Source organism: Halichoerus grypus, chromosome 11, assembly GCF_964656455.1.
Source record: "Halichoerus grypus chromosome 11, mHalGry1.hap1.1, whole genome shotgun sequence".
NCBI classification, from domain to species: Eukaryota; Metazoa; Chordata; class Mammalia; order Carnivora; family Phocidae; genus Halichoerus; species Halichoerus grypus.
In genome coordinates, this window is record NC_135722.1 from 110657706 (window position 1) to 110674076 (window position 16371).

The 16371-nt window shown below is 44.5% G+C and overlaps 1 protein-coding gene across 1 annotated transcript; it reads left to right on the forward strand.

Annotated features, from left to right (window-relative positions):
* Nucleotides 1-3287: 3287 nt before the first annotated feature.
* On the forward strand, nucleotides 3288-12527 carry MMP10 (matrix metallopeptidase 10). The gene is given in 11 exon segments (XM_036068519.2): nucleotides 3288-3424; nucleotides 4026-4270; nucleotides 4364-4420; nucleotides 4422-4510; nucleotides 4639-4764; nucleotides 5991-6155; nucleotides 6360-6504; nucleotides 7921-8054; nucleotides 10253-10412; nucleotides 11044-11147; nucleotides 12208-12527. Coding segments are annotated over 11 exon segments (1431 nt in total). The 5' UTR covers nucleotides 3288-3319; the 3' UTR covers nucleotides 12309-12527.
* The last annotated feature ends 3844 nt before the right edge of the window (nucleotides 12528-16371 follow it).

Sequence of the window (16371 nt, forward strand, 5' to 3'; positions counted from 1 at the left end):
TTCTTTCCCACGTCCTCCAAAGCCCAGAATTTTTCATCTTTGTTACTCTCCTCTCTCACAGGTTTCTTCCTACCAAAAAAAAAAATCCCACCATACTGGTGAACCAACCCAACAATGAATCCGAATCCAAACTGAAAATATAGTAACATTATTTTGCGTATCCAACTATTATTAATAATAATGGCTATTATAGGTCACCATACATAATCACACTTTCTAATATTTACAGTAAGCACTAAAGCCACGATTCTGAGATAGGTCTAACCCCTGCTTTGACAATTTGTCTCCTTAGTGGATAGTCGTTTTCATGGCAAAAACTTGTGACCTAAAATCTTCACCTGAATTACTAGGAGAGAAATAAAACAGGTAAAAATTCAGCAGTAGGCTGTGTTCCCATACTGAAGCAATCAATGTGGTATTAAAAGCATGGGAAAGGAAGTCTCTGGCTTTGCACGATAACCCCAACCTGTAACAATATCAGGATTTCTAATGAAAGAAGTTGCAAATTACTGTGGCTGGTGTCCTGATACGGCCGACCCGGGATCACGTGTGTGCCTACAATCTGAGAATCAGCCGTTGCCGGATGTTGAAGTGATAGGTAACCAGTTTTCCAGGAATCGGGCCATCTCTAGGTGGGGAGCACTGTACATTTCTCAGGCTTAGGGACAGGACGCGCTGAACCGTAGACTGCATGCCATCTGGATGACACCTGCGCGGCCCAGGTGTGGCAGGACTGACGGACTCGATCTTTGCCCTCCCGTCGTGCTCCCCCCTCCGCTGCACTTCAGATAATTAACAAAGGTCCTCTGTGGCTCACAGGTGGCACCCACCTGAGATAACTACCCCGTGACCTCACCAGCACGACCCTCACTCCGTAAAAGCTGGGACCGGGGACAGAGGCTAAGTGTGTGGGAGAGCGGCGGGGCCTGGCTCGTCCGCCTGGCGCCCCGGCGGGGGGTTGCCCTGAGTTGAACTGTGTAAACGCTGGGAGGTGGCTGGCTTTGTGTAGGGCATGGAAGCGCCTTCTCAGCCTGGGGGATACGCACGGCCCTCCTCCCCCTCCTGACACCAGGCCAAAAGCTGCAGGGGACAGAGCGGGGAGACGTGGACCAAAAGAAAAGCCTGGATTAGCGGGAGGATCAGATAGCTGAGAAAAGAACAGAAGCTAAAGAGGTGAGCTGTAGGCGATTTCAGGGGTGAGTCTCAAGAATGAGGAAAAACAAACAAAAGTGTCAAAAAACGTGAGAGAAAAGTGTTGGGGCGAGAGCCAAGGTTCACGAGCCAAGAGGCTTTTGGTAAAAATATAAGTGGTAATGGTTGTTTTTTTTTTAAAGATTTTATTTATTCATTTGAGAGGGAGAGACAGAACACAAGCGGGGGTGGGGCAGAGGGAGAGGGAGGCCCCCCCGCTGAGCAGGGAGCCCGATGCGGGGCTCGATCCCAGGAGCCCGGGATCACGACCTGAGCCCCCCAGGCGCCCATAATGGAATAACACACATTTTAGGGCCTGGCATACGGTGGTGTATAACTAGAAAGATTTCAGCTTTTTTAAAAAAGGAACAGTTCTAGACTTGCCTGACCACGTACACACTTTAATGTGTTCAACAACGTAACCAGTGACCTACCCGCAAAGCCGGGACTCCCCCCGCTCCGGCTCCTTAATTGTGTCCAGCTGCGATGGGTTAGTGGGGCGTCAGCACACACAGCAGCTCCGCTCCCGTGACACACGTGCTTCGGCCCAGACAATTACAATCCCAGCTCTCGTTACCACGTGAGCTTCCATGTGTCCTTCCCACAGCCTGAGATCCGTCAACAGGACGTGCCCACACCGATGCAACGATGACCCCGAGGGAGACAGGGCATCCCAGAGCTCGCTGGACGGGTGCCTGCGAGCACTGCCAATGGCTGGTCAGACCAGCGAGCTGCGTCTGGTAAGGATTTGGGAGCCAGTAAGAGAAGACTCGTTCCCGGCATAAAACATACGTGACAAGCCCGTGAGTGAGGTTACGTCCACCCCAATTTTACAGATGACAGTGGCCCACAGAAATGATACACTTGCCCCGAGTCTAGCTGTCAGTCCCAGCCCGCGCTCAGGCTGACAGCCATCCACGCCACCGCACCTGAGCTAGCCACTGGCCCCAGAGCCGCCTCCTCCTGGAAGTCCACCCCGTGCAGTCGGCCGCTTCTGCGCAGGGAGCGGGTGGTGCTGAGGGGCTACTCCCGCACCCTCAGGGACTGACAGTCGTGTCACTTCGCTGGGATACGTCCTTCAGGCACGGGGGAGATGATTCATCTCTAGTGGATAAAATCAGAATTCTACTCTACGAAGATTTTAGGGTTCTCCATATTGATAGGTGGATTTGATAAAAATAAGTTATCGCAGACTTACGATGTGAACAACACCCCATTGGGCTGAGGGAGAGAAGGAGACAGAACGTTCGATGTGCGTGCGGAAGTGAGTGGTGACGGTGATCACTCCCTGATACAAATATCCATCCGTCTCCTGTGCACTTGGTGGGGGAGGAAATGAAGATGAAAAGTTTTTTTTTTTAAAGCAAAGAAGAAGGTAGGAGGCATTTTTCAGTCTAAGATACGATTTTATTTATTCCAAGGTAATGAGATTTTACAGAGTGGTTACTGTAAGCAAATCTTCCATTCTGAAATGCATGGCATCCGCTCAGAATGAGCGAACAAGGCAGGAGTATCCATGTGCTCCTTCCTTCCTCAACAGACCCTCCTCTCCAGCACCAGCTTCCTCCGCTCAGTGCCCGCCCCACCCCCCCAGGGACAGTAAATCCATCTGAAAATCAGTAATGGCTGAGGTCGAACTCAAGAAATGAAATATCTCTTCTAGGATCTTCTAGATAACAATGCCCACATTGAGACCAAAGTTATATCTGGAATTTCTTTCCATGCATCTACTTATTCCTAACTCGCTTATATTTGAGTTTAAAATATAGTCTTTTTAAAAGAAAATGGCACTGCTTTCAAAATGTCTACACATGTGACATTTTACCAGGCTTTTCAGCTACTTCTCAGTAAACACATCGAGGTGAATAGTCAATTCTTTTTCCTCTGTACAAACACAGAAACCATTTCTTGGAAATCAGTCATTCTTTCCTCATCCAAGTTTAAAAGGGGAAGGTTTCACATTACATTTTTATGAATATTCTTGATGTTCAGATTAAAAAGAAAACACATGTGTGAATCATGCTGTTCAGATAAAAGCAGCATCCCCCTATAAAAGGGCAGCCACTAGATGGTAGACACGGAAGCCAACAGGCAGAAAAGGTGTTTCCTTGAGGTCAGGACAGTGAGAATGGGGCATCTCGCCACCCTCGTGCTGTTATGTCTGCCAGTCTGCTCAGCGTATCTACTGAACGGAGCAGCGAGGAAAGAGGACTCGAGCATGGATTTTGCGCAGGTACTTTGTGGTGGCAGCCACTGGCCAGTCCCAGGGGCAGGAACTAATGTGCCTGCTTGGTCTTGCCACACAAAGGATGCTTTGATCGGTAGTTACTGTGTTGGAATAAGTTAGCCCTGGGAACGTTAAAATGCTAGCAGTGGGTTGTCCGTACTTTTGAGCAGAGAAGGGAAGCAAGGTGCAGGAAGGGCATCGAATTCCTCCAGCTTGTCTAAGAAAATACTAGCAGCTGCTTTGGGGCTGAATGAGAGGAGGAAATGAGAAATGGGTGAAACTTCTCTGGCTTTAGAACTTCTTTGGTTGAAATAGGAGGAACACACTCATTTTGATTTTCAAATAATTTCAGGTAATAATGTTCATATTGTTACTTGTCATGTTTAGGCAAAAGAATTGATCCCACTTCAGTCTTGAACCAGGTCTATATTAACAGGATAAATTTCTGCCCCTTTTCTGTCTTTAAAAACCTTTCCTTTTCTATAGCTGGACAGAGCTCCTTTACACATCCGAGATGGGTTGCTGACTAACTCTTGAACTACTTAATAATGCCAATTTGATCTTTTAAATTATTAGGTTGAGTTTTTGTTGTTTACTACCCCATTAGCAATACCTGGAAAACTACTACAATCTTGCAAAAGATACGAAACCATTTGTTAGAAGAAGGGACGGTGGTCCTGTTGTTGAAAAAATCCGAGAAATGCAGAAGTTCCTCGGGTTGGCGGTGACGGGGAAGCTGGACTCGGACACTCTGGACATGATGCGCAAGCCCAGGTGTGGTGTTCCCGATGTTGGGGACTTCACCACCTTCCCTGGCATGCCCAAGTGGAGGAAAACCCACCTTACCTACAGGTAATGGGTCCAAAGAGGTTTCCACGTACTATCGAGATTTTACAAAGGACAATCACAGGAGGAATAATGTCTTCTTCACTTTTTCTCTTAAAGGATTATGAATTATACACTGGATTTGCTGAGAGATGCTGTGGATTCTGCCACTGAGAAAGCTCAATGTCTGGAAGGAGGTGACTCCACTTACTTTCTCCAGGACTGATGAAGGGGAGGCTGACATCAAGATCTCTTTTGCAGTTAGAGGTAAAAAAAAACAAAAAAACGAACATGAAATGCATCCATTTATCTAGTTGCTGTTGGGGGGTGGGGGGCGGATTTTCCAAAGAGGTCTTGACTACTTATCTTTCCAATAAAAACATTTTCTCTGTTAGATCATGGAGACTTTAACCCTTTTGATGGATCAGGACATGTTTTGGCTCACGCCTACCCGCCCGGGCCCAGCTTTTATGGAGACGTTCACTTTGATGATGATGAACTATGGGTGGAGGATAAATCAGGTGGGTCACATACCTCTCTGGATGGCTTCAGGAATAATGTATAACACTATCCAAGAATACTTTGATTATTCAGAATGAGCACTAAATGTAACATCCTAATAACTACGATGTGTGAATGGGCATTTCATATTTTATCTAGAAATGATAAAGGTAGAATGAATTGCATTGACTCACTTCCAACCTAAAATGTGCCCTTGGGGTTCTTCTTTTCTTTCCATTGGCCTCTTTTCCTCTTAAAAGATCAGGAAAAATGCCAGAAAGCAAAGGAAATTGTTAAGTCATCTATTTAAGTAAGCCTGTAACTATCTCTAGCTTAGGAGCTTTTTTCCCCCCTAAATTAATTCTGAAAGATTTTACTAGGTTTAAACACAATGAGCAAAATTAACTACGTTTTATTTTTTTCAAGTGGCTTCTGAAGTTTGCAAACACATTGTTGAAACAATTGCTATTTTCAAGATTGTTTGGATTTTTAAAACAAATGCAAAGAGCATCTTTATGGAGAGTACAAACTTGTGCTGCAAGAAATGATCTTGCTTTATTCGAACAACTATTCTTTTCTGCATAATTACTTGGAGGCTTGATTAAATAATTTCTACTATTAATTTTAATAAAAGTTTTTATCATATAAAGAAAAGCTGAATTCAGCTGTGTTTGGGCTGCAGAAAACTGTTATTGGACATATTGTTGTTTTAAAATAAAGATTGTACCTATCCCATGGCACCTACTCCTGGAAAGGTTTTTAACCACCAAAAATTATTTGATTATATTGAAAAGGAGGAAGAACAACTCAGGCTAAATCCCCACAGGAAATGACCAGTTTTGTTGCATAAGAGTTTGAGGAATAACATGAATCCTCTGTGACTAATTTCAACTGAGGTCACCACTGGCGCATGTTACTAAATTTGAACAATAACCAACTTTGTGTTTGTAGAGACAATGAAGAGACACGTGTTGACATGGTAGTCTTGGGACCTCCAAAAATAATATCTTTTGGAAACAGTGTTTATCATTGTCACTGTAGGTGAAGTGACCAGGTTTCCCTGACTGAAGAGAGACCTGGGGAGGAGGAATATGGTGAAAAGCTCTCAGATTATATTGACTTCAAGGGAACCTTGAAGAATAATTAAGTAGGGATTATGTCAATCACGAACCAGTCCACAAATAAGGAGAAGATGCCATGTGGTTCTCAGGATAGCCCGTTTGACTGGCATGTGTTCTTCCAATAGGAACCAACTTATTCCTGGTTGCTGCTCATGAACTTGGCCATTCCCTGGGTCTCTTTCACCCAGCTGACCCTCGCGCTCTGATGTACCCGCTCTACAACGCACTCACAGACCTGGCCCGCTTCCGCCTTTCTCAGGATGACGTGGATGGCATCCAGTTCCTGTATGGTGAGAGATGCTGGAAACAATGCTCACTCATTCCTGATGTTTTTAGGAAAGTGTTACGAGATGGTCTTCGGGAAAACTTTAAAATGCTGCACAAAGTGTTTGCAATTCCCCTCAAAGTACCCTGAGTGTGTTTGGAAAGCACATACATGGACGACAGCATCACAGTTGTCCTTCTGTTTGCCTCCCCGCATCTGTTCCCTCCAGGACCTCCCCCTGTCTCCCCGGATGACCCTGTGGCACCCACGGAATCTGTGCCTTCAGGACCTGAGACCCCAGCCGTGTGCGACCCCGCTTTATCCTTCGACGCAATCAGCACTCTGAGGGGAGAAATCTTGTTCTTTAAAGACAGGTCAGACCAGAATATTCCATTTCTCTCTCCCTTCTTTTGATGCACAATGCTTAGAAAGGAGAACAGAGACTTGACAGAAATGTTTAAAGAAAATATTTCCTCTACACTTTAACATCATTCAGACCTGGTTCTTGTTGCATTTTATCACCTCCTCAAAATAGTCCGGATCATTGTTTAACAGACTTACAAAGGATGATTCTGAGTCCCTAGAATGTAAGCTGGACGAAGGTGTGGGGTTTTATCTGTGTTGTTCAGTGTTAGAGTCCCAGGGCCTAGAACAGGCCTGGCACACACAGTGAGTGAGATGAATAAGCGAATGAGTAATAGCTGCATTTAAATATCATCAACCATGCCATGCTTCAGAACACACGGGTGCATCTTTAGGAGTAGGACTATATCTTTACCTTTGCTAACAAACGCTACTATTTAAATAAATTAAATAATTTCAGAAAAAGTGATCTATGCTTCTGGCACAATATTAAAATAGCACCAAAAGACACAGAGTGGAGAGAAAAATCTCTCTCCCACGTCTGACCTCTGCAGAGCCTCGTTCTCCCCATATGGGCAATCACCGCAACCCATCCTTCATCCCTTTACAAAGATATTCTATTCCCATACAAACATAAATAGGTGTATTTTTTCCTGCTACTTTTTTCAAAAATGTTAATGAGTGCATAATATACATACCATTTATGGGCTTTTACAATGGGTAGGGGCCAAGGGCAGGCTGCCCTAAAATGTACCACTCCACCATATGGATTATTTTAAATAAAAGTGACTCAAGAGCCAGCCTGGGCAGGAAGGACACTGAGACTGTCCTCTCTCCCCCTGAAAGCAGGAGATAAACGTCCAGGTAAAGGGTGCCCTCCTTGTGTCAGGAGGTAAAGACCCATCCTTATCACCAGAGATGGGACATTTGGAGCCCAGAAGGCCGTGTCCACAACCCTCGTGACTTTTTGCTAATATACTCACTCTGCCGGCCCAAGTCTGTTTACAATTCCTTAGTGACTGAAGCTCCCAAAGTTAAGTTTCCTTTGTCCTGTCAATGCCTCACAGATTTATGGGCTCTTTGTCTCAAAAACTGCCCGCCTTGGTCATTTCTTCAGGTCTCAGTATCATAACAGGGACTCTGTGTGTACGTAATAAACTTTGGTTTTTTTCTCCTGTTCACCATCTCATGTAAATTTACTTCTTAGTCCAGCTGGAAGACCCCCAGGTAGAGAAGACTTCTCCTTCCCTTCAGTGAACACTACTAAGCTAAATAATTACATGACCATGGATTTCATTACCCTGGGATCATAAGAAGGAAGACGGTCCCATACCGACTTCGGAGTTGTCATTAATTGAAAGAGAATATGTCCCTTTATATACCCACCTAAAGGACAAACCATTGTGGTTAACGTCTATGTCTTCCAGGTGTTTTTGGCGCAGATCCCACTGGAGCCTCGAACTTGAATTTCGTTTGATTGCTACATTTTGGCCCTCTCCACCCTCAGGCTTGGATGCTGCATCTGAAGTTACAAGCAAGGATATCCTTTTTGTGTTTAAAGGTAAGTGCTATATAAGAATTTTAACTTGATGAAATAAATCCCATTGCAAAAGTTTCACCAAGACATGAATTTTCTCCATTAAATTAAATTTTGTGAGGTTTATTACTGCAAGACCTAGTGTTGATGCTTAAATAGGACGTGTACAAAGAACATTATAAGTTTTACTTTAAAATATTCAATGAGACCTAAGTATGCTATCCCATGTTCATGAATAGAAAAATAGTAATAATGTAATATAGAAATGATACCGTCAATGTAGTAAAAATGTCAACTTATCTATAGATGCAAGGAATTTTCCATTCAAATGCCAAAATATTTTTCACAGAACTTGACGAATTAACAAATTAACAAAGTTCTTAACAAATTAAGAACTTGTATGGGAGAGCAAGGGCCAAGAATAGGCAGGATGCTCCTGGAGAAGAATAAGATGAGGAGGAATGTCCTGCATCGTGGCGCTTGGGTGGATGAGCTAATGCAGTGTCAGGGCAAGGACGGGTGCAGTAGCAAATGGGACTGACCGGGCCTCTCTGCTCCTGTATCACATTTGTAAAGTGCTGTTTCCACTTCCTCCACTGTTAATCTGCTCTTTGAGCTGCTATTATGTCTTGAGTCAGTTTTGCTAACATATTTTTCTAGGAATTTATCAACTTCGTTTTAAAAATAGACTTAATGAAACTTTCTGAGTGTTATTTTAATTATTGTTGAAGTTTTGTTCCCTTTGTCCTTCCTAATACTGAATCTTTGTGCTTTTCTCTTTACCAATCTCTGGGCAACAGGATATGTAATAATTTTATTCATCCTCTCAAAGAACAAACTCTCAGCTTTGTTAATCCTCTCTATCGTATTTTGATTTTCTATTTAATTAGTTTCTTTCTGCATCATTATTGCCCATCTGTGCTATCTTCGAATTTATTCTGTTGTTTTTTATAACTCAAGCTTGGTCCTTAACTTGCAGCCCTTTCTTCTCTTCTGGTATAAACATTTATGCCTGTAAATACCCCTTCTCAGCTTTTGCTTCATTCTTACAAGTTTTGATGTGTAGGATTTTCATTTTGTTCATCTTTAAGTTTTTTTTTCCATTTTTAACTTTTTCCCTTGACTCTTAAGTTTTGGGGAGTATTTTTAAACCTCAAACTGGTGTGGGGATTTTTCAAAGTTAGGTATTGCTGACAATCTCACTCTTATGAGGAGTCAATGAAATATTGTGAAGTTGCATTGGATATTATAAAAGGTTCTATGACTCTGAAGTATTGCTATCATCCGTTAATTTATCTAGCACTTACTTAGCCTTGCAACATGCCAGGCGGTGTACTCGTTAGTGGAAGTCAAACCTAAAAGTGGCTCCTGTTCTAGAGAGAGTAGCAGAGACGCCGCCGCGAGTGTTACATCCAGTAAGAGCTGGGATTGAGGGAAGCTGGCCCTGGACCCACACCCAGGGCTCAGCAAAGACCCTGGGGGGAGATGACGTTTAGGATGCATGTTGAAGGAGAAGAACTTTGCTGTGTGGACAGGGGCTGAGTGTGTAGAGAGTAGAAAATGTCTTCAAGGCAGAAGGAGCTGTCTACACCGAGGGAAGACTGCATCTGGAGGTGCTCAGACAGGTACACCTCCCTCAGTTCAGGTGAGGCAAGAGAGACAACAGATGGACATTTTGGATTAGTTAACCAGCAGGGATGTGAGGAACAGATTCAGGGTTGACGTGGAGGGGAGGTGTGATGAAACAGAAGCACAAACGCTGATGGGATTCCACTGTCCTAATTCACTGAAATTTGGGTGGCTTCCTAAGGTATTCAGAAGAAGCCCAATCTGGACTAGTGACCATAAGAGATCCAAGGGAAAGTGTTCAATAAGTAACTGACTTATTAGTGATTCGAAGCTTACAAGAGAGTTCCAAGTTAGAAACTTAGATTAAAAGTCACCGGCAACCAGGACCAGTCACTGTAATTATAAACTGTAATAAACTCTAGTATTTATAGATAATAAATGTACGACCCAGAAAGGACAGGGACCAGAATTAATGACTCATTTATTCATTCACTCACTCAGTGAGTATTTGTTAAATACTAGCTATCGCCTGGGCATTGGGTTAGCGGTTGGAATTAAAACCAAGGCTTCTTGTTTTCCACAAAAATGTACTAAAATCTTTTCTAAAACCACAAGTCTTCACTAAAGTTTCTTGGCTTTCTTTTTTTCAATAGGAAATGAGTTCTGGGCCATCAGAGGAACTGAGGTACAAGCAGGTTATCCAAAAGACATCCACACCCTGGATTTTCCCGCAACCGTAGTGAAAATTGATGCAGCCGTTTCTGATAAGGAAAAGAAGAAAACGTACTTCTTCGTAGGGGACAAATACTGGTGGTAAGACTCGGATGGGATGGCTTTGTATGGAGCCTCGTTAGGGAAATTATTTGCTTTCTTTAAGGAAATCCCCCACTCCCACCCTCTAACTTGTTCTAACTTCCCACTTTCTGATTATGAAGAAGACAACTTACAGTTACTTGACTTCTCCAATACAATAAAGGGCTCTCAGAATGGCTGGGCACTGGATTATAGATCCAGACACCAGAAGACATCAGGAGAGGCCACCTGAGCTCCAGACACCAGGCCACCATAGGAAGCCCAGGTGTGTCAGACTGTGGAGACCAGGTCTACAGGGCAGGTGTGAGAGAGAACCAGGAGGTTTTTAGCCAAGTGATTAACTCACTTCGCATCTCTTGTGTATGCAGTCCTCATGCATTTGTGGCAGAAAGGCATTTGGGCTCTGTGTCGAGGCTTAGAAACTTGACCTCAGACATATAGAGAAAGAACCTCTGTGGAATAGCATGATACTCTGGTCCCTGGAGAAAATGTTGGTTTCTGTGCTAAGCTGATAGTCCAGGAAAGTGATACATTTTTGTTTCCCCTACTTGAGAGTGATCTGCGATTCCACACCGGGCAGTAGCAGTGTATCATGCACGATGTCGAGCTGGATTTCTTTCTCTTGGCACAGATTTGATGAAAACAACCAGTCCCTGGAGCAAGGCTTCCCCAGACTAATAGCGGATGACTTTCCAGGGCTTGAGCCGGAGGTTGATGCTGCATTCCAGGAATTTGGTAAGGAGGTACTCCTTTCATTGCCCATGGGGACACCCGGGGGCATTTTATGGAATCAAAATCATGAGGAGAATCCAAATAATTTTCAAATCATTTAGTTTTAGACTCTTTTTACTCTAAACTTCTGGACATTTTAACTTTCTAATTTCTGCAAATTGAGTTTAAATTTTATTTTTCCCGAATCATTTCCAAGTCTCTGTTTCATACCTACACATAACATCAAAGGGTACTTCCTCACACCATATTACTCAGGTCACTATGTTGGTATAAAAATATAACCAGGTATGAGCCAGGGTTACTAATGGTGGGTTGTCATCTCTTTTTTCATCCTCTTACCTGTTCTTTCCCATCCTAAGGGAATTTGTCTGGACTTCTGCTGCAGGCTGTAATTGCCTACATTAAGTCATGCATTTGTAAATAAATAGTAGTCTTCGCATATGCTCAAAATAGACAAAATTTTATTCTTGGCAATGGGCAAATGGGAAGGTACCACTTGTGCTGGTTCTGAAGGAATTTGCAGGGAGATGCCAGGGTTTGACCATCATAATGCTCATGAGGCTCATGATCTTATCGCTAAGATAACTTGACTTTAGTGCGTACGGAGAGGGAAATGGTCCTCCAGGGCTTTGTGCTGTTGGCTGATTCTCTTGGGTCCAATGGCCTCCCAAGCTGCACCTTAGGACCTAGTATTTAAAGTAGGAGTATTTAAAATATGATAGAATCTTATTACTTTGGAGGTAGTGTAATCTAATGTTTTAAGAACACTGGCCTTGACGTCAGAGGAGATGGAGTTCTCCCTCCATCTTTAGATTAGAGATGTTACCTTGGGGAAACCGCAAACTCTCCCTAATTGTCACCTTTGTCCTCCTTAGTGACATCTCACACTTTTTTGGTAAGGAGAGATGAGACGAAGCACGTGAGCCCTTAGCACAGTGGCACATTTATCAAGCACACGTCATAAATGCCATTCACTAACAGCTCACTCTTATTCCGAGTTATGCATGTTGCAAAATGGATTTACTTGAAGATGTCTCACTGTTTTCCTCGTCTATATTTACAGGATTTTTCTATTTCTTCAGAGGATCGTTACAGTTTGGGTTTGACCCCAATGCCAGGATGGTGACACATACGTTGAAGAGTAACAACTGGTTATATTGTTAGATGAGAAATGAAGGATATAGATTCAAATGAGTATGGTAATTATTCACCTAATTTATTATAAGTCAAAATGATGAGTTTTTCCCGACTGCAGTGGCCAAAGAAGATGAATTCTGTAGACACTTTTGTGTGTCCTGGAGCATTTATCCAGACCACTTCACTTGCTGTTGGGTCACACTGAGTGGAAGTGGGAGGCATCCATGTGCACTGGTCAGAGAATGTATCTCCATGGGTGTTTTATACGCTATTTAATAAAGATTTTTATTTTTGACCTGTTCCTTCTTTCTAGACTAATTCGTTTTTAATATAACGACCACAGTGTGGACTGAGCACTTAACAGATGTTCCACTAGCAGGTGCAGTGGGAACGCATGCTCCACGCATGGCGCCTATGACTGGCACGTACCCTCCCCCATTCTCCGGTCTCTCCACCCATAGGATGTTTATTTTCACCTCCAGATATCGTAGGCGTTCCTTATACACCTAAGGAAGAAAGAGCTTAGTAGTCCTGTGACTGGTCTGGACAAAGCTGGGAAATAGAATTCTAGAATATTGGCACTTAAGAAGCTAGCAAATCATCTAATGAATGTAATCACTTAGAGGTGAAATAAAACTAGTTTGAAATCCAGCCACCTCTTTTTTTTTTTTTTTTTTTTAAACCCTGACTGCCCTGGAGACCAAATTTCTCATATCCTCCTCACTCTTTCATTAAAATATTCTCTGGTTCCCGTTTTATAGATGGCAGCTCCTGAGTAATAATAGATTCTGTGGACTTGCTAACCATGTGACAGGCTTACCATCACTAAGCTGTATGCTTCACACCACACCGGGTACCCTACGGAGACTTGCTCATTCTTTTACTGATTCCCTTAATGACAGACACTGTCTTGAGTACAAGGTGTAAGACAGTGAGGAAAACTCATTGAACCCAATCTCTTTGAGTTCTGTCTGGTGGGAGTAAGAAATCAGACACAACAAACACAAATTAATAGATAATTATAAATTATAAAGATGTTATTAAAGAAATGACACAATGATAAGGGAGAATAATGTTGGGGGTGGGAGAGAGCTACCAGTTAAAGTCTAGTTGTTCAAAAATGTCTCTCTGGGACAATCATGAAGCGGAAAAAATGCATCTAAATTCAGTTAGCCAGGCCTGGTGGGTGGGAGGAGATGCACCATTCTAGGAAGAGAAAATGCAAAATAATGTCAAGGCTCAGAGGTGGAAAAATCTTGGCATGTTCCAGGGACTGCAAGAAGGTGCTGCCTGAGTTGTGTGTTGGAGGGCGGATGTGGAGTGAGAAGGTGTTAGGTAGGAAGAATCCAATCTTGTCCAATGTATTAAAGAGCTGTATCTTATTTTAAGTGCATTATGGATTTGTTGAGGGAGTTCCTAAGCAGAAAAGCGACATAAGCCAGTATGCAGGTTGAACGAGCGCTCTAGCTGGAGAGAATTGGAAGGAAGTGGTGTTGGAAGTTGGAGGATAGGTTAAAGGATGCTTATAGGTGATGGGAGACTGGGACACATGATGGACTTATGATGTATCTTAACATCATTCGGATTCAGCAGTGGGTGGCTCAGAGAGCAAGGAAGGTGTTCAGAACCACGACTGGGTTTCTGGTGTGAGCACCTGACTCTAAGGCAGTTGAGGGGGGCCTGGGAGAGAAGCCGTTTTGTGGGAGATGGTTAACAGTGAGGAAGAACCATCTCATTTTCCAAATTTAGCAATTTCTGTGAGGTAACCGAGTGAAGGCATCAGTGGGCCGTTAGATGAAGGAGCGTGGAGCCCAGCACACAGAAGATGAAGCTGTGGGAGACGGGGGGACGTCTGTGAAGCCGTGGGAATAGGTGGGGGTACGCGGAGAGGCCGCAGGGAGAAGAGAATGGTGAGGGACCGAATCCTCTGGCACGAGTGTCAGGCTGGACCAGGCTGTGCTGCGGGAACGCACGGCTCCCAAGTCTGGATAAAACTAAAAGCCCATCATGGTGTCCTCGTGCGATTTCTACTCCAGGTTGTCCCACTTCAAGACCCAGTGGATGGAACAGTCACCCTTGGAAGCACACTGTGCAGAGGGAGAGGGTTATTGCTCTGTTTCTCACTGCCTCCTACAACTCCGTGGGGATGGGACAAACGTCCCTCTGTGTACCTGTCATTGGCCAGAGGAAATGTGCCTTTTGCCTCCTCTAAGGCCAAAGACACACAAAAGCCACGCTGTCCCGCGCCTGAGCGGGCTCAGAAATATTTAGTCATCGTGACCACAGATCATGACCACAAAGGATTTTCTCGTGCAAAAATTTGTAACATTTAAATTTTTTCTTCAGGTATTTTACATGAGATTTTTTGAGTTGGAAGTACAAGCAGCCCAAAGTCCAAAGGAAGAAAACATCATTTATTCACGGAAAAGTGTTTCTCCTCCCAGAGGTGAGCAGTGCTACTGATCCCAGTGAATCTGTCCATCTATTCTGTGCACTTAGGAGCATGTCCGTGAAGCCTTGTTTTACCCCCAAAGGGTAACCAATATTTTGATTTTGAAAACCATAATGTAATGAGCGTCATCTTACACCTGTCACAGGTGTAAGTGCCCCTGCTGAGAAGCTCTGGAGCTGCAAGGTGAGGTTAGAGCACGCAGGGCTGGAGAGGCAACGCACTGGCTGGGTCCCGTGAGCACCGTCGGGGGCCATCCCGACGGGCAGTGCGGGTGCGGACGCGGGGCACAAGTCTGACCGCAGCGTCCCGGGATGATTCAGGTGGAGATTGCTCGGTTAGGCGGCTCACCGGCTAAGAGAAAATGTCTTAGGGTGGGTTCCAAGAGTTTCCTGGCTCTGCGCTCAGAATGATGGTTTTCGCCTTCAGGCCGGATGTTCTCCTGGGGGCCTGGAAGCTGCAGTCTTTTTCTTTCTTCAATACGTTATCTCTGTCCACCAAATACGGCTCCGCTCTCCTCTGGGCGAGCTGCCTTCGTTCCCGGGCCACACGGAGTCAGCCGTGGGAAGGAGAGAGGACCCCCACGACCGGCTTAGACCGGCGAAGGGGGGAGGTGCCTAATCCCAGCCTCATCCTCCTGCCTCCAGTGAGTGGGGGACGACAGAAGGGATGTAAAGACAGCAACATCAGCGTTTTCCACCTCGAATAATGGGAGGTGAGAAAGTGCAAAGTGTGCACAATCTCGGGGAGATGTTGGCAAAGAAAGTGCTCCCGAAAATGTTTTCTCTTCTGTTTCCAGGCTAACGAATGCCTTCATTTGGTTGGGGGTAAGGAAAATGTGGAATTTCAATCTATAGGCCTACACAAGATGCTTTATATGTGCAATTCAGGTAGTCTTCGTCAGAACTGTAGTAAATAGTAATGTCTGCCTCTCGCAGAAACTTAGGCTCAGAAGGACAGACTTTCCTGGGATCAGCAACTGGTAGTCACACCAAGATTCTACTCCAGAACTCTGCGGTTTCAAACATCTTGCTCTTCCTGAGGCTAGATCAATAGACCGTACGTAGGTCAACCTAATCTAGTTTAACTTTGTCCCCATTAGGTGCTAGTTAATGTCGTTGCTTTTTAAAGGCACAGAAGTTCCGCTGAGATCGTGGTTCTCCGAGACGGCTGCATGGCTTCCCGGGTTCTCCTGATCCTGCGGACCGCAGCGTCGCAAAGTGGCTCAGGACCCCTGGCACTGAGACAAAAAGAGATTCTGCTCACCCTCAGAACTGGCAGAGAAGTGTTGGGCCTATGACACTTTGTGTGTGTTTAGAGATGTCAGGCTCAGCAACACTGAGTGGACGCCTCTGTTCTTGAAGATAGGAGAAATCAGACTCTTGCAGTTCTACCATTCCCTTAACATACATGGCCTTCCTGGACCTTTCATTCCTTCTTCCTCCTTCCCTGGTTCGGATAAGAGCACCACCTTCTTCTTGAAATCTCCGTCAACTTTGACTTGTTATTTGGCTCACAGGCACATTCGCTCACTTGCCGTGTCCTCGGGACTCTGCCTGTGCTGTGTGTAGAGAGAGCAAAGTAAGGGCTTCAACAGGAGAGCGGCAGAGGGGACAGTCCTCAGCACTGTCTGACCACACG